The sequence below is a fragment of the Mustelus asterias genome, chromosome 15 (assembly GCF_964213995.1).
Source record: "Mustelus asterias chromosome 15, sMusAst1.hap1.1, whole genome shotgun sequence".
NCBI lineage: Eukaryota > Metazoa > Chordata > Chondrichthyes > Carcharhiniformes > Triakidae > Mustelus > Mustelus asterias.
The window spans coordinates 76598380-76624039 of record NC_135815.1 but is presented as its reverse complement, the minus strand read 5'-3'; the positions used below and the strand labels follow the sequence as shown (position 1 = coordinate 76624039).

The window sequence follows — 25660 nt, the reverse complement described above, 5'->3', positions numbered from 1 at the left end:
TCCACCCACCCACCTTTCACTCCTCCCACCTCTCTTCTTTCCCTTCTCAAATTGTTGGTTTAGGCAATGCATTGTTACTACAATTTTATCGCTAAATAATGCTGTGTATTGTTTTGTTTTCACTTTTTCTGCTTTGCTTCTCTTCTGAATCTGCATCCCTCAGGTTGAATATGATCTGTATCTCATGTCACTCCTGGAATCCCAGCCGATGGATCGACACAAGGTAATGTGTTTAAAAATTGCAACTCTTCGAATGTGTTGAGGAAACTTCTGGAAGGGAATGAAAGGTGAAACTGTATGTAACAGTATTTTAGGAAATGGTTGTATTCCTGAAGAAGGGGCTCAGAGCCTCGAAAGCTTGTGTGGCTTTTGCTACCAAATAAACCTGTTGGACTTTAACCTGGTGTTGTTAAACTTCTTACTGTGTTTACCCCAGTCCAACGCCGGCATCTCCACATCATGTATTCAGTAGAGCAGTGTGATAAATTTACGTGGTACAGCTTTTCCACAGGTTCCTTTTATGCTGCAGATGCAGCACGATATCACCAAAATGATTGTATATTACACACCTCCATTAAAAAAAAGAAAGAACAAACTTGCATTCACGTAGCACCTTTTATGATCTCAGGATGTTCCAAAGTACTTTACATCAAATGAAGTAGTTCATAACATATAGCCAGTGATGTAATGCATGAAATGTTGCAGTCAATTTGCACATAGAAGGGGACCCACAGACAGCAATGTGGTATTGACCAGTTAATCTGCTTAACTGATGATGGTCAATGGATAATTATTAGCCAGGATACTGGAAAAACGCCCGGTTGCTCTTCTTTGAATAGTGCCATGTTGTCTTTGCGCAACCTGAGAGGGCAAGTGTGGCATCGGTTTGCAGCCTTGTCTGAAAGATGAAAACCTATAACTCTGAAATTGCAATAAATGATAATGAAGCAACCAACAGACATAAAACCTATTCTACTAAATAATCACCAACAAAAGAATGAAGTGAAAGGCTACATGAATGCATTTATTTATTAAAGTTGCTTCTATCTTTGTTTCCCCTTCTGGAATATTCTATCTCCGCTTTTCCCTTTCCAAGTTTGTTTCTTTTTCACTTCTCTATTTGATTTACTATCCATTTCTACTTCACAAATCATGGGATTAAAAAAATATTATATATATCTCGGTATGATCCAGTGTTTAACCACCCGTGTAAATGGCATACTCACATGCAAATGTTAATCTCTGTGTGGTTTAGTGGTTAAAAGGAATTCAATTTATTTGAATGCTGCATAATGCTAAATGTTAGGAATCTGCAAGACAAGAGTTGTTCAGAATGCTGCTGCTTATGTTCTTGTCGGTTGCCAGGTTCTTTTGGCTCCCTCTGCCCCAGCAAGTCAACCTCAAGATCTTTATCCTCACATTCATGATCTTGACTCACTTACCTCAATAATCATCTTCAGCCTTATCTGCCCACCGACACATTTTGCTCCTGTAATATTGATCAAACCTTGGCAGTTATTGTTCTGGCCCAGCAGTTGTGAGTTCAAATTTGGATTAAAATCTGGAAGCATCCTTATCTACATTGCGGGAGCACCAACACCCACACAGTTTTCAATAATAAGAAGGCCCACCATCACCTTCTCAGGGCAACTAGGGGATGGGCAATAAATGCCAATCTTTGCCAACAATACCAACATCCCAATGATTTTTTTAAACATCCCATCATGTCACGGTGGCACAGTGGTTAGCACTGCTGCCTCACAGCGGTTAGCACTGCTGCCTCACAGCGCCAGGGACCCAGGTTCAATCCCGGCCTTGGGTCACTGTCTGTGTGGAGTTTGCACTTTCTCCCCCTGTCTGTGTGGATTTCCTCTGGGTGCTCCGGTTTCCTCCCCACAGTCCAAAGATGTGCGGGTTAGGTTGGCCATGCTAAATTAACCCTTAGTGTCAGGGGCATTAGCAGGGTAAATGTGTGGGGTTATGGGAATAGGGCCTGGGTGGGATTGTGGTCGGTACAGACTCAATGGGCCAAATAGCTTCCTTCTGTACTGTAGGGATTCTATGATTCTATGATAAGTGCTGAAATTGAATTCAACAACTCTGAGAATTTGTGGGCTATCATCAGAAAAAGTATTCCGAAAATGGCTCAGTGGCTCTACAATGCTACTGAATCTGGGCAATATCAAACAAATCCTGCTCCTATGCATTTTGGTTAAGTGTCAACAGAGTGCTTTAGTTGTAGAAACCTGTTAATCAAAACTGTTCTCAGAAGTGTTCCTGAGTTTTAAGTTTACTTATTAGTCACAAGTAGGCTTACATTAACACTGAAACTACTGTGAAAATCCCCTAGTCGCCACACTCCAGCGCCTCGTCGGGTACACTGAGGGAGAATTTTACATGGCCAATGCACCTAACCAGCACGTCTTTCAGATGGTGGGAGGAAACCGGAGCACCCAGATGAAACCACGCTGACACGGGGAGAACGTGCAGATTCTCTACAGACAGTCACCCAAGCTAGGAATTAAATCTGGGTCCCTGGCGCTGTGAGGCAGCAGTGCTAACCACTGTGCCGCCTTTCATATGGCATCAGCTTTGGATCGATTGGTTGCATTCTCACCGCTGAGTCCAGAGATATATGCACACTATCTAGGCTGCAGCACTGAGGGAATGCTATACTTTCAGAGATGCTGTTATTCTGAGGCCCCATCTGTCCTTTGAGGGGGAATAAGGTATATTTAAAAATAAGCAGTGGAGCTCTGGTATTCTGGCCAATATTTATCCCATCCAACACCAAACACACACTGTCTGGTTATTATCTCCTTGTTGTGTCTGGGAACTTTCTGTTTTAAATATTGGCTTCCATGTTTCCTAAAATACAACAAGATTAAACATAAAATACTTAATTACCAATAAAGCGCCTGAGGTCATGCTGCTTTTAAGTGCAGTTCTCTCTTTCATTGATTAATTCATTATGTATATTGTACCTTTTTTAATCAGGAAGCTAAAATACTTAAATCTAGTTTTGTTAGTTTTGGGCCCATGTTGAATAACCTGTGCTTGCTTACAGTAGTTGAATGATCTAGTTTCATGTAAACTACCCACCATATATATCTTTCACTTTGTCTTTTTCCCTCCATTAAAGACAAGGAAGAACTTTAGTGCTGTAGCACTATAATGGGGCAAAGATACAGTGACCTCTGATTTGACAGGGCAGATACACTACTTTGTCGATTACCGTTGCTGATAAAAATCTACAGGTAGGGGTTTCCAAGAAGCTTAATGGTTCTTCTAAATCCAACAGATATTCCAGGCGCAGCTCCGAGGTATGAATAGCAGGACAGTGAAAACGCACCACGTTGAGGAAGTTCGACAAAAAGTTTTAAGTCTGGAACAGGAAGTAAAAAACGCTTTGCAGAGGAATGATGAGTATGTTCATGGTTTGCTTATGAGAATATTACTTTGGTGCTTTATTCTGGCCAGAATTTTGCCAAAGTTTTGAGTCAGATGACCCTTTGGATGAGAGTCATCCTGACTCAAAACGTTGGCTCTATTCTCTCTCCACAGACGCTGTCAGATCTGCTGAGATTTTCTAGCATTTTCTGTTTCTGTTTAAGATTCCAGCATCTACAATATTTTCTCTTTATGTTGGCCAGAATGTTCTCCATAAGACCGTAAGACATAGGAGCAGAATTAGGCCACTCGGCCCATCGAGTCTGCTCCGCCATTCAATCATGGCTGATATTTTTCTCATCCCCATTCTCCTGCCTTTTCCCCATAACCCCTGATCCCCTTATTAATCAAGAACCTATCTATCTCTGTCTTAAAGACACTCAATGACCTGGCCTCCACAGCCTTCTGCAGCAAAGTGTTCCACAGATTCACCACTCTCTGGCTGAAGAAATTCCTCCTCAATTCTGTTTAAAGGATCGTCCCTTTAGCCTGAGGCTGTGCCCTCTGGTTCCAGCTTTTCCTACTAATGGAAACATCCTCTCTACGTCCACTCTATCCAGGCCTTGCAGTATCCTGTATTCAATAAGATCCTCCCTCATCCTGCTAAACTCCAACGAGTACAGACCCAGAGTCCTCAATCGTTTCTCATACGACAAGCTCTTCATTCCAGGGATCATTCTTGTGAACCTCCTCTGGACCCTTTCCAAGGCCAGCACATCCTTCCTTAGATCTGGGGCCCAAAACCACTCACAGTACTCCAAATGGGGCCTGACCAGAGCCTTAAACAGCCTCAGAAGTACATCCCTGCTCTTGTATTCTAGCCCTCTCGACATGAATGCTAACATTGCATTTGCCTTCCTAACTTCTGACTGAACCTGCACGTTAACCTTAAGAGAATCTTGAACAATGACTCCCAAGTTTCCTTGTGTTTCTGATTTCCTAAGCATTTTCCCATTTAGAAAATAGTCTATGCCTCCATTCCTCCTTCCAAAGTGCATAATCTCACACCTTTCCGTATTATATTCCATCTGCCACTTCTTTGCCCACTCCCCTAACCTGCCCAAGTCCTTCTGCAGCCCCCCACTGCTTCCTCAATACTACCTGTCCCTCTACATATCTTTGTATCATCTGCAAACTTAGCAACAGTGCCTTCAGTTCCTTCCTCCAAATCGTTAATGTATATTGTGAAAAGTTGTGGTCCCCACTGGCATGGATTCCCTGGCGGACTCAGAATGCCGGAAATTCAACTGACTAAGTATGCCCAAAAAACGGGCAGGAAAATCTCCCGTATTCCTGCGCTCTGGGCACTTAGTTTATTTTTGGGATAATCACCTCCTAGAACTAGATTTTCTTGCTATTGCCTCTTTCCAGTATGCTGAGAATAATTATGCTCATAATGCCCTCCTGCTTGAGATCAGCTAACTTTGCACAGGGCAAAGATCAAACGTGGGGCTATCCTGTTATGTATGACTTACGATCAGTACAGGTAGTCCAGTAAGCCATTGGGAAAACTTTAATTAATGGATCGTTGAAGAAAACTAAAGTCACCATATAAAATTTGCAAGTGTAGCATTTTGTTTAAATGCATTTTGGGCAATATCCCATATAGTTTGATAACAAAGGGTATTGGTTCCTTGAAGCATAATACATTATTGCTTAATTTTATTTGTCCAAATCTCCCGAGAGATATTAAATAGAAGTATAAAACTGAGTTGTGCAGTTGATTAAACATCCTTCATCTTTTCATACCTGAATTAAAATTCAATTTGAATACTGAAGGCAATGTCACCTTTGGAAGGGTCATATGAGAAATTAGTTTGTGGTCTATACCCAGTACTAATTCATAGCCTTGTTCATTGTATGGATGATAGTTGTGCTACAAAACGGTGACCACACTGATGCACTAAGGGGTGTGCCTCTACTGTTAGATTGGAATGAACTTTGCCCAAATTTGGATTATGATTCCAACTCTTTCGTTATGGACTATGATTCGATAACAGCATAAAATGTCCTGAAATTTTGTGCGGTTAATGGACATTTCCTCCTCCACACAATGTTCCCATTGGATCCAATATCTGGTGTCCTGATTGTGTGAAGTGACGCTAAGCTTCTAATTAATTTGCTGTCTCTAATCCCTTTTTATTTACAGCTTGCACACATTTCTTGCAGTTTATGTGAATAGAGGTTATTTAACCCATTAATCCCAACCCCATTATCATGTGAGGCTGTGTCTAGGTCAATAGACAAGTATGTAATATGTTAAACTATAAAAGGGAGACCTACCAAACATTTACAGCTAAATTAGTATCTTCATTGCAACAGTACTTCTTTAAATGCAGGATTTCTAGTTACTATTTCACCAGACTTCAACAGAATCAAAACTTTATAGAATCATAGAATCCCTACAGTACAGAAAGAGGCCATTCGGCCCAGTGAGTCTGCACCGACCACAATCCCACCCAGGCCCTACCCCCATATTCCTACATATTTACCCGCTAATCCTTCTAACCTACGCATCTCAGAACACTAAGGGCAATTTTAGCATGGCCAATCAACCTAACCCGCACATCTTTGGACTGTGGGAGGAAACTGGAGCACCCGGAGGAAACCCACGCAGACACGAGGAGAATGTGCAAACTCCACACAGACAGTGACCCAAGCCGGGAATCGAACCCAGGTCCCTGGAGCTGTGAAGCAGCAGTGCTAACCACTGTGCTACCGTGCCACCCTTCTCACCTGAATAAAGCTACAGTATGTAAAACTGTCTATGTATAAAACAAATGTGACAAAATTTATATTCATGTTCCCTTGTGACTTGTTGGTAGTCATAGAAATGAAAGTTTAATTGGGAAATTTCTTCTCCTGAGTTGAAAAGGTTAATTTATAACTGATGTGTTTCAATATTATTCAAGGAATAGACACTGAATTTTCAACCACGTGCAGAGTTAAGTCTTGGTGCTTGAATGGCTACACTTGGGCCTGGATTTTAGCCAAGTTGGAGCAACTCTGGAGCTATTTAAAAATGGCAGGCGGGACCTGATTCTGAGATTCCAGTTCCTTGACCCCATTCCTAGCAGCTGAATGTTCATTAGCACTGGATGAGGGTGCGGGTAGCGAACCCACATTTTGCACACCCAACCTCACCGGCTCCATTGTGAAGATAGGCATCTCCTATCATTCTCAATTTTCCTGATATCAGGCCACCAATGGCCCCCCCAGGAGATCGGGAGCGGGGAGGGGTGTGCACTTTGAGCAATGCCAGCCTCGCATCCTGGTAGTACCCAGCAGGCACTGGGCAGTGCCAAGGGGGTGGAGCCAGGGGGGCAGAACCAGACCAAGGTTGGGGGAACTCTGCCTGGGGAGAGGTGGGGGCTGCTGGTGGGGCCGGCGGGGCAAGGGGGGCGGAGCGTGGAATCAGAGGCTGGCCATCAGGGATAAGTGTGGGAGGGGGGGGGGAATTGGAAGCCAGTCATCGGGGTGGGCAGCCATCGGGAGGCCGGGTCCGGCCATCAAAGGTTCAGAAGTTGGTGCTGTCCATCGGGAGGCCGTGGCCGGGGCCAGTGATCAAAGATCAGGTCCGGGGATCGGACTTCCAACCTTTGGAAGGCCGGACTTCGGAGGGTGGGGCGGGGGGGTGGGGGGGGTGGGTGGGGTGGGGGGGTGGGTCGGGGTGGGGAGCGCTTGTGAGTTAGTCCCCTCTGCAGCCGGTCTCTCGGGCTGGATTAGTCCCCCCTGCCCCCCACCGGCGTAAATCCCCTCAAGGACTCTTTGATGCACAGAGTGCTGAAAATTTATCCCACTAAGCTTGCCCAAACAATGAGTGGGAAAAACTCCCCTATTCTCGCCCGTTGGGCACTTCGTTTTTTAAAAAAAATTGCGCCCATAGTTTGGATTCAGAAACCTTTTGAAAGGTAAGTTCAAAAGGTCATGCTCATGCCCCCTCAATGCCAACTCATGACCCCAATGCATTTTCCATGACCCCTCATACTTCCATGTCATCTCATGCCCACCATCCAACCCCTCATAGCCCCTGATACCATCCTTGCCATCTCAGGGCCCTTCCATGCTCATTCACCCAATATACACTATGTGCAGAACCAATAAATCATATAGTAACAATGGCATGTGTGGAACTGCTCAGAAAAAAACCCAACCAAAACAAATCTTTTAAAAAAGACTGTTATTCCTACAACTCTATAAAAGTATCAATCTGACAGCTAATTAAAGTATCAAGAACAGAGACTCCAAACATTTCAAAGCCTTTAATCTTGGGTAAATAGACATTGACAGAAGAGATCCCAGAAAGAAAAATTGATTATAACCACTTAAAGATGTCAATCAAGCAATGCCAACACATCCAACACGGGGTAACTTTGTTGATGGGCTATCATTATCTTTTGCCGTTTTTGTTCTCCACCAACACTGCCACCTGGCCACCATCACCCCGTCAAACCATTGGCAGCCGCATATGCATCACACGCTCGATTCCTTCATGCAGCCCACATGTCTCAGTCTTGTGTTTCATGAGCTGATATATATTGGATTGAAAGTTTGGTTAAATACCATCACTCTGATTCAGAGCAGCCTAATGACACACCAGCTATTGATTAATAACTATTCAGCACTTACACATCACATAACAGCTGAGATCACTCAGGTGGATGGATAGTTCAGGATCCATTGATGTAGGGATGGTTGGGATAGAAAATGGTCAGAGCAATGTGGGCTTGTAAAAGGTAAAACCACATCTTGTTGTGACTCTAGTCCCTGATGCCTGCTTTTAACATATCTGGTAAACATGTTTCTTGTTTAGGCTAAGGGATGAACTTGAGAGAGAACTTTCAAAAGCGGAGTCCCTATGTAAGCAGCAAGGTAAGTCAAGTTTTGCTTCAGAGTTAAGTAGGGTGTCCAACCCTTCAGGATTGACATGGAGCCAACAACCTGGGAATATAAGAGGATCCAGTTATAAATATAACAGTAAGTTGTTTTTTCACTTTATGGATCTATATTTGAAATATAGAGTACATACAGTACAGAAATTGGCCATTCGGCCCATCGAGTCTGCCCCAACTCTCTGAAAAAGCATCTTACCCAGTCCCACCTCCACCCTTTTTCATTTGTATTTGAAATATAGGATGCCAACAGTACAGAAACTGGCCATTCGGCATATTTCCAAAATGCTATTCTATAAGTTTGAGAATTGCTTATTTCAAAAATTATTTTTTAAAAGGTTTGGACATAATTCTTTATATTTCATTAACTTAATAGATACTCAGTACTCTTGATTGCCACTGCACTAACTTAATGGGGGTAATTTTAAATTTGGCTGATAATGTAAAACAGTTGACATCAGCTTAGCAGCTTGTCACACACACTACTGATTTTAATTTCGATTGAAGTCAAAATGAAACTTGAGAGATTTGGTATCACCTATTGTACATAGAATCATAGCATCCCTACAGTACAGAAGGAGGCTATTTGGCCCATCGAGTCTGCACCAACCACAATCCCACTCAGGCCCATCCCTGTCACACTTGTTTACCCTAGCTAGCCCCCTGACACTAAGGGGCAATTCAGCATGGTCAATCAACCTAACCCCCACACCTTTGGATTGTGGGAGAAAACTGGAGCACCCAGAGGAAACCCACGCAGACGTGGGAGTGACCTCAGCTGTTATGTGATGTGTAAGTGCTGAATAGTTATTAATCAATAGCTGGTATGCCATTAGGCTGCTCTGAATCAGAGTGGGGGGAATATGCAAACTCCACTATTGGCCAAGACAAAATAACCTGCATTATGTGTTCTTTTGGAATATTTTGATATGGAAATGTACTACTTGCGAATGCAAGTATTCACCCACTATCTCAACCGACATCATTTTTCCAACTTCATTGTATGTTTAAGTTTTCTTTGTTATGATAAATAATTAATTTATTATTAGCACAACAGCACAAAACCACCAATAGCTTGGAAGACATTTGTGTAAGCTTGGCAATCTCACTCTGAAAGAGCATAGGGTGAATGGTGGGAGGTACAGTTATTCATACTTGGGGCTTTGGGGTGGGGGTGTGGAGCTGAGATACTCTTATGGTTGAAGTTAAAATACAAGTCAAATGGCCTATGTTACAAAGCTGGAGTTACCAAGAATTACAAATGTACTGCATTTGGCATGGCCCACGTGGCACATCATCCGAGGGACAGCATGGCGGCACAGTGGTTAGCACTGCTGCCTCACAGCGCCAGGGACTCGGGTTCGATTCCAACCATGATGACTGTGTGGAGTTTACACATTTTCCCTGTGCCTGGATTGGTTTCCTCTGGGTGCTCCAGTTTCCTCCCAGAGTTACAAAGATGCGCAGGTTAGGGGAATGAGCATGATAAAATGTCCCTTAGTGTCCAAAGATGTGTAGGTTAGGTGGGTTAGCCATGGTAGATGTGTGCAGTTACAGGGATAGGGCGGGAGTCGGGGCAGACTCGATGGGCTGAATGGCCTTTTTCTGCACTGTAGATATTCTATGGTTCTATAATTTGCACTTGCACAGTTTATGATGATGACGATACAGTTAGATCTGTGAGACTGCTCTCTGAAGCACTGTGCGAAAACAGGGCTGATCTTTGGAAGAAAAGTGGTCCGATTGTTCTCAAAATTTTCTTCAGGAATCCAGTGACGCAGGATGTTAACTAAAGAACTTAGTTTTGTATAGCTGGTAGTTGACAGTTCTCACAAATCATTGAGGTACGTGAATGATGGTTAGTGCTGTATGACTGCTAGCGAGGATTGAAATATGCAATTTTGTCAAGCTGGGGTGATGCAACAACATCCAAATGTGCTCAACCTTCATCTTAATAGATCTGTCGGAACAAATGCTTGAAAGGAATAGGGAACGTTTGCGCAAAAGGAAAGATTACAGAAGATTGACCATGGACTAATGGTCTATTCAGTGTCTGGACATTGTGTTTGGAAATGGGCAACACAGAATAAACAAGACAAGAGTTAGAGTGCAAAACCCAACATGTAGGGCTTTGTTGATTTTCTTGTCATCCTGAGTCTCGTTATATATCAACTCTGATAAGATAGATGCTGTTTACCCTTGAAGAAATTTGTGTTTATTAAAATAAATGGAAGCATGCATCTACAGAATTTTTCAGTTAGTAGATTGTCACCACCCTTTGAGAGTAGATACAGTAGGCTTGCTTTGTGGGATCTACTTGGCTTGCAGAACCCATTTGAAGCTGTCCTCCTGGCTGTACCAGTGAAGTGTATCAGTCTTGATTGCCAATAGTTTAAAATCTCGAAACCTCTTTTGAAAGATCATGCATTTGTTTTAATATTGCATATATTTTGTATCATGATGACATGGTCACCACAGGTTTGTTGAGCATCAAAATCCTGTTGGACAACAAGGTAGACAACACAAAGTAGTCCCATAATCTAAATGCATCCTCATTTAGAGGGGTCAGAGAGAACAGGAACAAAGAAGGTAACAAATGGTGGACTTTTTTTCTTGTTTCATTGAGCAAGTGGCCATTCAACCTCCACTCACTAGAAACCTGACAACTGACCTAATATTCTGATAAACATAGTCCCAAAGTCCCAATCTGACGGGAATGTTGAACAACAACATGGTTAATTCTTCCTTGCTCAATTAGGGAAAAATAACAAATAGTAGTTTAGCGAGTAACACCCATACTCATACCCACTACTGCAACATTAACACAACTCAGCATGGTGGCAGCATACTGGGTTGGCTCACTGAGAGCCAACAGCATGGATACTGATCTGGTAATATATTAGAGAACAGATTGCTGTACTGTTGTGAAAACCTGCACGCCCCCTTGAGTACTGATATCTGAAACCAGGCTGGAAGCAGTCCGCTTGCATGGCAGCAAGCATAGATCTCATGATTTGCATCAAAGCTTCTATTGCCCAGATGTTGGGTAGCTTTATCTTCTGCTGCATTGGGAACTGAGACAGTAGCAAACAGATGATGCATCATGGCACAGTCCACAAGTCCTGGCATGAAGCTGGTACCACTTTCACGCTGGAAAGTACGGACTCCAAGCTCTGCGTGATCAATGTATCCTGGGGATACATTGATCACGTGCAGACAGATTTCTCCAGGTTCCTTGAATGTGAGAAGGGGCTGCCTAGCAGTCCAGCCAATGTACCAAACATCTCAGTGCATGCTTATCAGCATTGTCCTGTAGGCTACCCCATCCAAGTCTTCCTGTGAGTCCCTGTAGCAGAACTTACTCCCCATGACTTCATTCTCTGGCAAGCTGGCAGATGAACTATCATCCCTGCTGGCCTGTTTGCAGCCCACAATAAAATGATTTCCTTATGAAAGGAAATCAAATAGTGGAGCACCATTCTATCCTGGTATGTAATTGTGTAGATTTGAGCTAATACTGTAGGAAGTACTTACATAATCACTGCTCAGCTGCAGTACATGAAAATAGGAGATCATTCAGGCACATGAATTTGTTCTATTAGATCAGGACTTATCAGTATCTAAATTCCACTACCTGTGCTCCACTTTCCTTCCCCAAGAAATACCTATCAATCAACCACGTTCATGAAAATTTAAATTTACAGGAGTGCATTCCAGATTTCTACCATTATTTACGTAAAAGAAAAGCTTCTTGATTTCAGTCCTGTTTGATCTGGCTTTAATTTTAAAATTGTGCCATTTTTGTTCTGGATTTCCCCACCAGAGGAAGTAGCTCCACTGTATACACATCACTTATATTTAAAATAATAGATATTAATTTAACGCATGGCTTGGTTTTTTACTTATTTCCTAGTACTGCTTGTCTATAAAGCTACCCCAATGAGAATTGTGAGCTGTATAATAATGTCATGATGTCTATTGAATGAGGCATTAAAAGGGCGAGTCTCGGGTGGCCATTGATCCCATGAAGAAAAGTAGAATTCGCCCCTGGTCAATATTTACCCATCAACCAACAAGTAACGGGATCTGGTCAGTATCCCACTGCTATTTGGGGGTGCTAATTGGCTGCTGCTTTTCCTGGATTACAAAATCGACTACATTTATTTATCCGTCAAGTGCTTTGGGATGCCCAGGGGGTTGTGAAAGGTGCTATATAAATGCAAGTCTCTCTTTATTGTAGAAGCACCATCTACTCTGAAGCCCTTGAAACCTAAAAAACAGCTGCTGTCTGGTGTGGAACAGGTGTTGTCATTGAGAGACAGTATTTATAAAACAACGGTGAAGATTCAAGAGCTGGAGACTGAATTGAAGCACTCCATGGTGCCCTCTATAATCACTGATGCTCTGCAGAGCTCCTACAGAGACACTTTGGTATTTATTATTGTTGTACTAAAAACAAAAGCTCTGAAGGAGAGTCATATGGACTCAAGACGTTAACTCTGTTTCTTTCTCCACAGATGCTGCCAGACCTGCTGAGTTTTTCCAGCAATTTCCGGTTTTTGTCGTGATTGTTATAACCTTCCCATCTGTGCCAGAGGGGTTGCCAATTGTGGTTGACATATTTCTCGAGGCCTTATCCCCAGGAGTGAGATGTCATAACCATCAGGAAATACTGAGTAGCTTAGGGCTCTTTTCTCTGAAGTAGAATGAGGGGTGATCTGATGGAAGATCTTTAAACTTATGGACATAGGACTCCCCTTTAGGAGAGTCCAAAACCAGGAGCCAGAAATATAAGTAGTAATAGATAATGAATTCAGGAAATAATTCTTAATCCGAGAGTGATTAACCTCTTGATTTGAAGGGTTTGCCCGCCAGCCACCACAGTGGGAAATTCTCCATTCCCACCCCTCCCACAGGAATTAGTCTCAAAATGGAAGAATTCCACCCTATATAAATACAAATCTTTTTTATTTTCCCTCACCTTCGCCCCATTGCCATGTCTTCTCTACCGAACTCTGGTGACAAGGTAGAGGGTGCCACCCCCATGGTGTACTCAGATCTGCTGCAACTAGGAATGGGTTACACAGCCCGTCTCTCCTTGTGCCAGTTGAGGCCCTTAAAGGTAAATTAATGGCACTTAAAGGCCTCTTGCTGCCACTGCTGATATTTTACCAGTGGCGCAGGATGCCCAGGCCACGTGACAAAGCCCCCGGATGAACCTTGGCACACTGTGTATGGGCTTGGGGTGAAGGAGTTCCTTTTTTTTGGGCACTCTGTGACTCACCCTGTCCCTCTCACCAGAGCATGCCTAACAGACTCTGGTGAAGTTGCCCCCAACTTGCCCTGGAATCCAGCCTGCATTGCTGCTACTTGTGTTAGACTGCTATAGTCCCAGCAGTCCACCGCACCCGATTGCACTGCTTGAAGAGCTGATGGCCTTCTGATTGCTGGGCATCTCTAGGTGTGACATCCCTAGAACCACTTAAGAGGCAGCTGGCTGTTAAATCAGGCTGTGTCTTCCCAGCCCTGTCAAGGCAGACTCAATCCAGACTCTACTGCAAGGGGGGCAGGGCCATCATTTGTATGAAAACCTCCAGCTTTTATGCAGGATTAGATTTATGATATAAAATATGTTGTTCATGTGTGAGCTTGAGCATTGAATGCCAGTAGACCATTTGGTCATGGAGGCATCATAGCTGAGCCCTGTCTGATGGTCCACCAAGTCTTCACTTACAAAAGAGCCATCGAGTAAAGATTATGAGTAGAAACCCGAATGGATTCTTCTTAACTCATGGGCCCCGAGGTAAGTATTTGTGCCTCAGCCATCTAACTAGGGGAGATGAAGCAATCCAACACAGACCGCGGCAAATTCTAGGCTTTATTGTTTATTTTGAAGCCATATTGTAGACATACGCAATGACACCACCCACCCACCACCTCAAACACACATACTGGAAATATTGTATATGAGGGAAGGGTAAGTTTCCATTTTTGCTTCTGGTGCAGTTTGTGTGTTTGACGTGATGGTTGATTATTTTCAGCACTCTTCTCTTCTATCACCCTCCCTGCCTCGCTTCTAATTGTGTACTTTTGAGGAAATACAACTGACAATGTTGAATTGCATTTCAATTACTAGAATATAAAGTATGAGTTTATAAAAATAACAAGTTATCAGAGGAATCCTTAGCCGCAATCTTCCAGGCTCGTTTGCGGTGGGCGCAACTCCTGTTATGGCTGCTAACCCTTGCAAGAGGACCATAACGAGACTTGCGCTCCCTGCCAGCGGCGTAATCAGATTCACACCCAGTGATGTCACGCCGGCGGGAATCACTACTCCCTTGCAGCAGTTGGGTTGACCATGCTGGGGGCACGGAGGCCAGTGTAGCCCCCGAGTGGTCGGACATGGCACTGCAGTGCCCTGGCACTGCCCCCTTTGCAGTGCCAATTGTACTGCCAAGGGGGAGGGGCTAGGAGGACTGGCCACAATTGGCGGGGGGGGGGGGTGATTGCTGGCATTGATGAATGGGGGTGAGGGGAATTGTCAGCGATGATGAATGGGGAGTTGGGGGAAAGGTGGAGATTGTTGGCAATCATGAATGGGGGGGGGGGGGGGCGGGGGGGTGGTTGGGGGTTTCCCGATGTCTGTGAGGGAGGCCTGTATCTCAAGGAGCCAGGCTTACAGGCATCTTCAGGCCCTATCCCTCAAGAATGATAGTGCAAAACAATTTTTTTGACAAAGAAGATCTGGAGAGAAAATCTGGCTGTTTCTCGAGGGAGAAACACATCAGTTTTCAATTAGAAGCTGACACTTTACCATTTTCTGGGAAAATTCTGCTCCCTGTTTCAGGGGAATTCTCCAAAGTCCAATTCTGATGCCTCTTGTTCAGTTTGCGATGGTCTGTAAAACAAGCTAGCAGTACATATTAAGAATTAAATAACAAGGTTGCGAAGCTTGTTAAGATGAGTTACAGTATTGCAGCTAATATTCTAATCTACAACAGGGTGAACTTTCACAACTGAAGAAGTCTAATGAGTTTCTGAGCAGCAAAATAAAAGTGAGTAGTTTTATTCTCAGTTTTGGTTAAGTCTTCAGTGTATTTCTTAATGTGATTTTCCGATTCCCTGAATGTACTCTGATCTCAGTTTCACTTCCCTGTGGAAAAACTTCCTGAAGGACTGGCAAATGCACTTCTAGATCTTGCACTTGAACTCAGCAGAGTGTCTGTTCATGGTGTTGGCTGCAAGGCTCCTTTGGAAAGGGTTTGGGTGACCTCAGTCCAGCTCCTAGTGGGAACAGTCACAATACCATCCTAGTCCAGAACTAATTGTCAGTAAATTATTATTCACACTCCACCACCAATCCAACAAATTGCAATTTTCAAGAGTTGATTTTAAAATTCTCATCCTTGTTTTCAAAACCTTTCATGACCATGCCCCACTCTATCTTTGTCACCTCCCCAAACCCCATAACCTTCAAGATATCTGTGCACTAATTCTAGCCTCTTATGCATTCCCAATCATAATTTCTCCACTACTGGTGTTCATGCCTTCAGCTGCCCAGACCCCAAGCTCTGGAATTCCCTCCCTACACCTCTCTGTCTCTCTACCTCGCTTTGACCTTTAAGACACTTCTTTAAACCTACCTCTTTGATCAAGCTTTTGGTCATTTGACCTAACATCGCCTGCTGTGGCACAGTGTCATCATTTATTTTGTAATGTTTCTGTGAATTTTCATTATGTTATGGTGCTATATAAATAGTTGGGGTGAGATTCTCCAACCTCCCAGTCGAGTGTTTCCCGCCGGCGGGATTTGGCGCATTGTTTGCTAGTGGTGGGATTCTCTGGTCCCGCCGCTGTCAATAGGAATTCTCATTGACGTCATCCCACACCGACAGGAAACCCGCAGGCGGGGGTACGCTGCTGGCGGGACCGGAGAATCCCACCAGGATGAACAGCCGGAGAATTCTGGCCATGTTGTTGTTGATGATGTTCATATTTACATATTTCTAACACTTGTCTTGTCTCTGGATTGTTTCTGTAATGAAAGGCATTTTTATGGGCAGATCGTTAGACTGACTCATAGCCCTCTACCAAGGGGGTCAGTATACTGCTTTCAATCTGGCTTCTATCATTTAACCTGTCTGCATGTTTATAGCAACTCTCAAACTTTCCCACTATATTAAGGTGCAGTCCCTCAAAAATGAAAAAAAGTATCTATGTGGTGAGGTGGATGATGGTGCAGAAATGCCACTAGGTAGTTTTAGTGGTGGTCAGGTTAGAGGCTTTACTCAGCGAAAGGACTATCAGAACAGCACATGGTGAGGCTACACCTGAGGGAGTTGTCAGAGAGGGAAAGGGAGAAGTGGTAAGGTTCAGAATTTTAGGTGCAAACTGATAATTTAATCTTATCTGTCGAACTCAAGGCAATGTTTGACCTTCCAGCAACAATGATTTGATTTAATTAATTAATAGGATTGATCAGTGACCTGGAAGTGAAGGCGCCCCAAGGTAACAACGATCATAATATGATTGGAGTATACATTCAGTTTCAGGAAGAGAAGAATGGGTCCAAGACTAGTATTTTAAACTTAAACAAGGAAAATTATGAGGGCATGAAAGCAGAGGTAGGCAAAGTGAACTGACAAATTAGGTTAAGGGATTGGTCAATAGAGATACAGTGGCAGATATTTAAAGGGATATTTCAGAATACACAAACTAGATACATTCCAACGAAAAGGAAAAATTCATAGAATGCCTACAATGCAGAAGGAGGCCATTTAGCCCATCAAGCCTGTACCGATAATAATCTCACCCAGGCATTATTCCCGTAACCCCACATATTTACCCTGCAAATCCCCCTGACATTAAGAGGCAATTTAGCAAGGCCAATCAACCTAACCTGCACATCTTTGGAGTGTAGGAGGAAACCGGAGCACCCAGAGGAAGCCCATGCAGACACGGAGAGAATGTGCAAATGCCACGGGAGGCTGGAATTGAACCTGTGTCCCTGGCGCTGTGAGGCAGCAGTACTAACCACTGTGCGGCCAAGAAAAACTCCAAGGGGAGGACCCACCATCTTTGGTTAACTGAAAATGTTACGGTGAAAGAAAAAGCATATAATTGCGCAAGGATTGGTGGCACGTCAGCAGATTGGACAGAATATAAAAAAAGAAAAGAATAACTAAAAGATGAATAAGGAGGGAAAAGCATGAGAGAAAGATAGCTAAAATAATAATTATAGTTGGTAAGAGTTTCAAGAAATAATATAAAAAACAGTAAAGTGAGCGTCAATGCTAGAGAAAGTGAATCTGGGGAATTGATTAAGGAAAATAAAGAGGTGGCAGATGAATTTAACAGGTACTTTGGCATTAATCTTCATTATAGAGGATACAAATAACGTCCCAGAAATGGCTGGAACTCAGGAAATTGACGGGAGAGAGAAACTCAAGAAAATCAAATTACCAGGGGAGTGGTACTGAGCAACATGTTGGCTCTGCGGGTTGACAGTTTCCCGAGTCCTGATGGACTTCATCCAAGGATCTTAAAAGAAGTGGCTAGTGAGATAGTTGATGCATTGGTTTTAATTTTCCAGCATTTCCTCAATTCTGGGAAGGTTCCATTAGGTTGGAAAATAATGAATGTAACTCCTTTATTCAAAAAGGTAGGGAGACAGAAAGCAGGAAGGAATAGGCCAGTTAGCTTCATATCTGTCATAGGGAAAATGTTAGAAGCTATTGTTAAAGATGTTCTGGCTGGACACTTAGATAAATTCCAAGGTAATCGGGCAGAGTCAACATGTTTCTGTGAGAGTTAAGTTGTGTTTAACCAATTTATTAGAGTTCTTTGAAGGAGTCACACATGCTATGGATAAAGGGGAACTGGTTGATGTACTGTACTTAGATTAACGAAAGACATTTGATAAACTGCTACTTCAAAGATTATTATGGAAAATGAAGGCTCATGGTATGGCGGGGGGGGGGTAACATATTGACATTGATAGTTTAGCTAGCTAACAGGACTCAGAGATTAGGCATAAATGGGTCTTTTTCTGGCTGGCAAGATGTAACGTGTGGTGTGCCACAGGGATCAATGCTGGGACCTGCACCTTTTACAACTTATGTAAGTGACTTAGATGAAGGGACTGAAGGTATGATTGCTAAATTTGCTGATTATAAAGATAGGTAGGAAAGTGAGTTTTGAAAAGGACATGAGACTACAAAGGGATATAGATAGGTTAAGTGAGTGGACAAAGATCTGGCAAATGGAGTATATTGTGGGCAAATGTGAAATTGTCCATTTTTGCAGAAAGAATAAAAATGAAGCATGTTATCTAAATCGTGTGAGATTGCAGAGCAATGAGAATACAGAGGGATTGGGATGTCCTAGTACATGAAAGTAATTAGGAAAGCTAAAAGAAAGTGATTATTTATTGCAAGGAGAATTGAATATAAAAGCAGAGATGTTATGCTTCAGTTATACAGGGCAAAGGTGAGACCATGGTGGTGGCACGGTGGCACAGGGGATGGCATGATGGCACAGTGGTTAGCACTGCTGCCTCACAGCGCCAAGGACCCGAGTTCGATTCCCGGCTTGGGTGACTGTCTGTGTGGAGTTTGCACATTCTCCCCGTGTCTGCGTGGGTTTCCTCCAGGTGCTCCAATTTCCTCCCACAGTCCAAAGATGTGCGGGTTAGGTGGATTGGCCATGCTAAATTGCCTCTTAATGTCAGGGGGACTAGTAGGGTAAATACATGGGGTTATGGGGATAGGGCCTGGGTGGGATTGTGGTTGGTGCAGACTCGATGGGCCGAATGGCCTCCTTCTGCACTGTAGGGATTCTATGATCAGATCAGATCTCGAGTACTGTGTACAATATTGATCTCCTTAATTGAGGAAAGATGTAGATGTATTGGAAGTAGGTCAGGGAAGGTTTACTCAGCTAACACTTGGAATGGAAGGGTTGTCTTCTGAGGCTGGTATTTGCTGGAATTTAGAAGAGTAAGATGTGACTTGATTGAAACATATAAGATCCTGAGGGGTCTTGACAAAGTGAATGTGGGAAGGATGTTCCCTTTTGTGGGAGAATCTATAATTAGGTGTCAATGTTTAAAAGTAAGTTGTTGTCCATTTAAGACAGATTAGGAGAAATTGTTTCTCTGAGAGGATTGTGAATCTTTGGACCTCTTCTCCTCAAAAGACAGTGGAAGCAGAATCCTTGAGTATTATTGAAACTGAAGTAGATAGATTCTTGGTAAGCAAGAGGGTTAAAGGTTATTAGGGGTAGATGGGAATGTGGAGTTGAGATTATAATCAGATCAGCTATGACCCTATTGAATGGTAGAGCAGGCTTGAGAGGCAGAGTGATCTAATCATGCTCCTAACTCATATGTTCGTATTATCAATGAGAAAAATACCCCAAGGCTCTTATTTATTTGATATCAACTAAGCCGTCGTACAACAGCATAGAGGGTGAGGAGTCAGGAGTGGTGCAGAATGAAAGAAACATGACTCATCAATGTGCATATAGATGCAAACTGACATCATGCCTATGAATTTATGCGACCAAAGAAAAAAAAGGGGGCTATTGATTGAGCCTTGTAGATAGACCAAAAACCAATACAGGAGAGGCACTCGCTGCACCGGTTCAGGTAGGAGTGGAACCATGCTAGGGCAGCACACAAAGGAGAGACAGAGGAAAAGGATGGAGTTGTTGACTTTTTTGAGTGAAACAGGTAAAGAAGGATGAAAGAGGGGTTACATAAGCAGTACATTGCATTCTTAAAATTGGCTGGTATAGGAATGGGAAAATCTCACATTGGTGCAACTGGAGATTATTCTGAGGTTGGTGTTGCAACGTGCTTTCTGACCAAAGCAGAAGAAGCATTATGGCCTGTGCTTGTTTGACCTGCTTGATGATCGTGCTGCAACGAGCACTTCCCCACTGCTTCCTTTTGTTGAGCACAAAGAAAGGTTAAACCAGCAAGAACTGTACCATTACAAAAACCTAAAAGCCAGGCTAATATTCCAATGCAGTACTGAGGGAGCTCTGTACCGTCAGGAGTGCCATCTTTTGGATGTAATGTTAAACTGAGAGCCATCTGCTCTCCCAGGTGGACATCAAAGAACTCATAGCAATGCTTGAAGGTGACCTGAGGAGTTTTACCCTGTCTCTTGGCCAATTTTTATCGCCCAAACTCCCATCACCAAAACAAATTGCTGTTTGTGGGAGCTTGCTGTGTGCAAACTGGCTGCAACAGTTCCTATGTTAAAACAATGACTGTACTTCAAAAGCACTGGAAAGCACTTTGGGATAACTGGAGTTCTTGAAAGGCTGTATACAATGCAAGTTCTTTTCTATAATATGGTTTATATCACTTTTTATTCATGAGTAAAAAAATAAAAAACATTTTCCAACTTTCTGTCTTCAGGCTCAGAAAAATGATATAGAGACAACCTTTATTAAATATAAAGTGAACAAAGAGGATAGAGAGTGAGTATCTGTCTGTCATTGTATGTTTTCTCGTACAGTGGAATTAACTCAGTATTTTTTGCCGGTAATAAATTTGGTCGTCACGTCATAGAACTAGCTTCAATTGAATATGATGGGTGGGATTTTCCGTGCCTTCCGTGGTGTGTTTCACAGAGGCGGGCTCTTCTGGCCCCGCCGCTATCAATGGGATTCCTTTTGTATGCACCCTCTGCTACCGAGAAATCCGCGACAGGGGTTTGCAGTTGGCGGGACTGGAAGATCCCATTGGTGGGAATGGCCAGAACATTCCAGCTAATTCTTTTACATTAGTCTTTGTGCAATAAGTAATTAGTGAGATGCCATAATTGTATCCCGTTATGGTAACAGTTAAATATGTGAAATAAGGTGTTTGATCACAAACCACTGTAAATGGCTTCTAATCCAATTATAAATTGCCCACTGCAAAGCAACCAGTTCCAGTTAAAATTCAATTCAAAAATACTCAGTTTTCAACCAAAAGGAACATATTAACTTTAAGAAATCTATTTCGTTCCTCTTCGCTGGCCAGCTGATGTTGCGGCTTGAGGTCGAATATGAGGAGGATCTCTCTCTCTCTTTCTAGCTGCCCACATACATAAAGTAGACATTTTTTTCCATTCATTTGTGGGACATGGGCAGCACTGGCTGGCTAGCATTTTCCGCCCTTGACTTTGTAGCGATTGATACAACTGAGCGGCTTGCCAGGCCATTTCAGAGGGCAGTTGAGAGTCAACCCATTGCTGTGACTCTAGAGTCCCATGTAGGCCAGACCAGGTAAGGATGGCAGATTTCCTTCCCTAAAGGACATTAGTGAACCAGATGGGTTTTTCTGACAATCAACAATGGTTTCATGGTCATCAGTAGATTCTTAATTCCAGATATTTTTTATTGAATTCAAGTTCCACCATCTGCCATGGCGGGATTCGAACCCGGGTCCCCAGAACATTAGCTGAGTTTCTGGATTAATAGTCTAGCGATAATACCACTAAGCCATCGCCTCCCCTCGAAATTCTCAGACAGTGTTGTGTTTTAGAAATAACTTCATTTTAGTCCAATTCATATTTTGCAATCAGCTATTCTGTAAAGAAGTCATGTGGGAAAGTGTCCATCACCCGCTGATCTTCAGTTGCTGAAACCTGTATCACAGCCATAAAATGATATAGAACTGTTGCTTAATAAGTAAATAGCTTCTCATGACCTAGGAGGCCTCAGAGATAGAGTCATAGAGGTTCACAGCATGGAAACAGGCCCTTCGGCCCAACTTATCCATGCTGCCCTTTTTTTTAAAAGTTAAAAGTTTCTAAGCTAATCCCAATTGCCCACATTTGGCCCATATCCCTCTATACCCATCTTATCCATGTAACTATCTAAATGCTTTTTAAAAGACAAAATTGTACCCGCCTCTACTACTACCTCTGGCAGCTTGTTCCAGACACTCACCACTCTCTGTGTGAAAAAATTGCCCCTGTGGACACTTTTGTATCTCTCCCCTCTCACTTTAAACCTATGCTCTCTAATTTTAGACTTCCCTCCCTTTGGGAAAAGATATTGACTATCTAGCTGATCTATGCCCCTCATTATTTTATAGACCTCTATAAGGTCACCTCTCAGCCTCCTACGCTCCAGAGAAAAAAGTCTATCCAGCCTCTCCTTATAACTCAAACCATCAAGTCCCAGTAGCATCCTAGTAAATCTTTTCTGCACTCTTTCTAGTTTAATAATATCCTTTCTATAATAGGGTGACCAGAATTGCACATAGTATTCCAAGTGTGGCCTTACCAATGTCTTGTACAACTTCAACAAGACGTCCCAACTCCTGTATTCAATGTTCTGACCGATGAAACCAAGCATGCCGAATGCCTTCTTCACCACTCTGTCCACTGTGACTCCACTTTCAAGGAGTTATGAACCTGTACCCCTAGATCTCTTTGTTCTGTAACTCTCCCCAATGCCCTGCCATTAACTGAGTAAGTCCTGCCCTGGTTCAATCTACCAAAATGCATCACATGAATCGCAAAAACTCAGTTTGCAGGTGCAGCAGGTGATCAAGAAGGCAAATGGAATGTTGGCCTTTATCGCGAAGGGGATGGAGTATAAAAGCAGGGAGGTCTTGATGCAATTGTACAAGGTACTGGTGAGGCCGCAACTGGAGTACTGTGTGCAATTTTGGTCCCCTTATTTGCGGAAGGATGTATTGGCCTTGGAGGGAGTACAGAGAAGGTTCACCAGGTTGATACCGGAGATGAGGGGGTTCGCTTATGAGGAGAGATTGAGTAGATTGGGCCTGTACTCGTTGGAGTTTAGAAGGCTGAGGGGAGATCTTATAGAGACATATAAGATAATGAAGGGGCTCGACAGGGTAGAGGCAGAGAGATTCTTTCCACTTAGAAAGGAAACAAGAACTAGAGGACACAGCCTCAAAATAAGGGGGAGTCAGTTTAGGACAGAGTTGAGGAGGAACTTCTTCTCTCAGAGGGTAGTGAATCTCTGGAATTCTTTGCCCATTGAAGCAGTGAAGGCTACCTCGTTAAATATGTTTAAGTCACAGGTAGATAGATTTCTGATCAATAAGGGAATTAAGGGTTATGGGGAGCGGGCGGGTAAGTGGAACTAAACCACTATCAGATCAGCCATGATCTTATTGAATGGCGGGGCAGGCTCGAGGGGCGAGATGGCCTACTCCTGCTCCTATTTCTTATGTTCTTATCACCTCGCATTTGTCTAAATTAAACTCCATCTAACATTCATCAGCCCACTGGCCCAATTGATCAAGATCCTGTTGCAATCGGAGATAACTATCTTCACTGTGCACTATGCCACCAAACTTGGTGTCATCTGCAAACTTACTAACCATGCCTCCTATATTCTCATCCAAATCATTAATATAAATGACAAATAACAGTGGAACCAGCACTGACCCCTGAGGCACACTGCTGGTCACAGGCTTCCAGTTTGAAAAACAACCCTCTACAACCACCCTCGAAGCCAATTTTGTATCCATTTAGATACCTCACCCCGGATCCCATGTGATGTAGAATCACTAAGACTATGTTAGTGTTAATAAAATGAGGGGATAATGTGGGTAGGAGTTTATACTGCGAAATATTTTTCTGATCCAAGCATTGCTCTCTCTTTCAGGCACTTATGGAACATGATTAAAGGCATTGTGGATCCCGCTGACATTAAAACTGCCCTGAGCCCTAAGGAATGGGTCTGCGAATGGGTCCCCAAGTAAAATATACTCCATAATATTGCAACTCCCACAAAACCTTTATTGATCTAAATGTGTGTGCGATGAAAGGATTAGAGAAAATGCATTTTGGCATAAAGTTGTTAAAATTTGAGGGAGAATGTAACTATCATGTATATGTATCATCACTCAATGAATTTCCAAATTCGATCCTCTGTACTATATGTTTCTGAGAATTCTTTCCTAATGATAATAACTATTACTTACATTTATATTGTACCTTTTGATATAGTAAAATGCCCCAAGACATTTCGCAGAAATATTTTCAACTAATGTTTGCTACCAATAGGATGTTAGCGATCAGCTGGAATGCCAACGAAGGCACAAGACTGGGAAATGCAATTCTCACCGGCGAGATCACGATTCTCAACCCCCTTTGCAGGCGGCGTAATCAGAAACACGCTGTGGAAGGCCGGTGACTTTAGTTTAATACACTCGGTTTTGGCGTCTCGGGGGAGGGGTTGTTCACAGGCCTTAGCGGCCATGCATGTCTGGGCGTCTCGAGGTTTAAAAGGGTCTGGTGGCTGGCTTGCAGGCAGCACCTCCTGTGTCCTCCTTGCTGCGTTTGTAGTGATATAGCCACTGAGGGATTGCTGTTCCAGAGTGGGAGCTGAAGAGTGGGTGGGAGCAGGTGAATCCAGAAGGCCAGCATGGGGTTGGGGGGGGGGGGGGGGGGGGGGGGGTGACTGTGAGATCCTTGGGTGGGGTCCCATGAGAGGCCAGCCTGCATAGGCAGAGTGGGGGACTAACAAGTGGTGGCTCCCTGCCTCATGAGGCCTGAAAACTCTATCTGGGGGGTGGACGACTGCAGTGAGAATGAACCCCCACATGCAGGCATCAATATGAGGGCAGAAGGGATGAGCTGTATGGAAGTTCAAGGCCACTGGTTATGGAGACGTGACTGTCAGGGTGGCTGGCTGTTCCAGAGAGATGGCCCACAGGCACCACAGTGGTGAGCAGATGTGAGACCTCATGGTGGGAGAGGTCTTATTGCCCTAATCCTGGTTGTCCCCAAACCAAGAAGCTATGCAGGCATCCCTAGTCCTGCGCCTCACGTGGGCCCTGGCCATCGTCCGAGGCCCTTCCTCCTCCGCATGTTGACCCTCACTATCCTCCTCATCCAAGTAAATGATGGAGCCTACTTTCATGGGCAGGATACTAAAGCCATTGGCCACACGCTGCAGGAGAATGATGATGACTTGCATTGAGGACAAAGTAATGTTCCTCTCATCCTCAGCGATATGTCTGACACCTACCTGACAGAGCTGAATGTGACCTGCCAATCAACAGGCCTATCATGGGGTTCACGAACGCAGGGTGAATATCTGCAGCTATGACTGTTCCGTCTGAGGTCAGGGGTCCGGGTGTGTTTCTCCACCTTGCATCCCAGGTGGGCAGACTCTCAACAGTTCATCAGCCCTCTGCATTCTCATCATTACAGAATACAGGAAAACATGAGGGGCATGAGTTTTGAAGTTGGTAGGGGGAGCCGGGGAGATGTCACCTTCCATGGCTAGGGGTTGTATGGGGTGGTGGGGAGGTCTGTTCCAGCAGCAGTGTA

General features: G+C 43.6%; 1 protein-coding gene across 4 annotated transcripts in view; it reads left to right on the top strand.

Moving 5' to 3' along the window:
- The window catches only part of LOC144504578 (uncharacterized protein C6orf118-like), a 40872-nt gene extending 16132 nt beyond the window's left edge, over positions 1-24740 (top strand). For 2 of the 4 annotated variants that reach the window (XM_078230148.1, XM_078230147.1), the window contains 8 exons: positions 164-223; positions 3302-3426; positions 8264-8322; positions 12583-12773; positions 15344-15397; positions 20770-20831; positions 23988-24080; positions 24389-24740. In XM_078230148.1, coding sequence (XP_078086274.1) covers positions 164-223; positions 3302-3426; positions 8264-8322; positions 12583-12773; positions 15344-15397; positions 20770-20831; positions 23988-24080; positions 24389-24518 — 774 coding nt within the window. In that variant the 3' untranslated portion in view covers positions 24519-24740. Of the gene's footprint in view, positions 1-163; positions 224-3301; positions 3427-8263; positions 8323-12582; positions 12774-15343; positions 15398-20769; positions 20832-23987 lie in introns of all 4 variants that reach the window. The other 2 variants (XM_078230149.1, XM_078230146.1) reach the window with 1 other exon arrangement.
- The last annotated feature ends 920 nt before the right edge of the window (positions 24741-25660 follow it).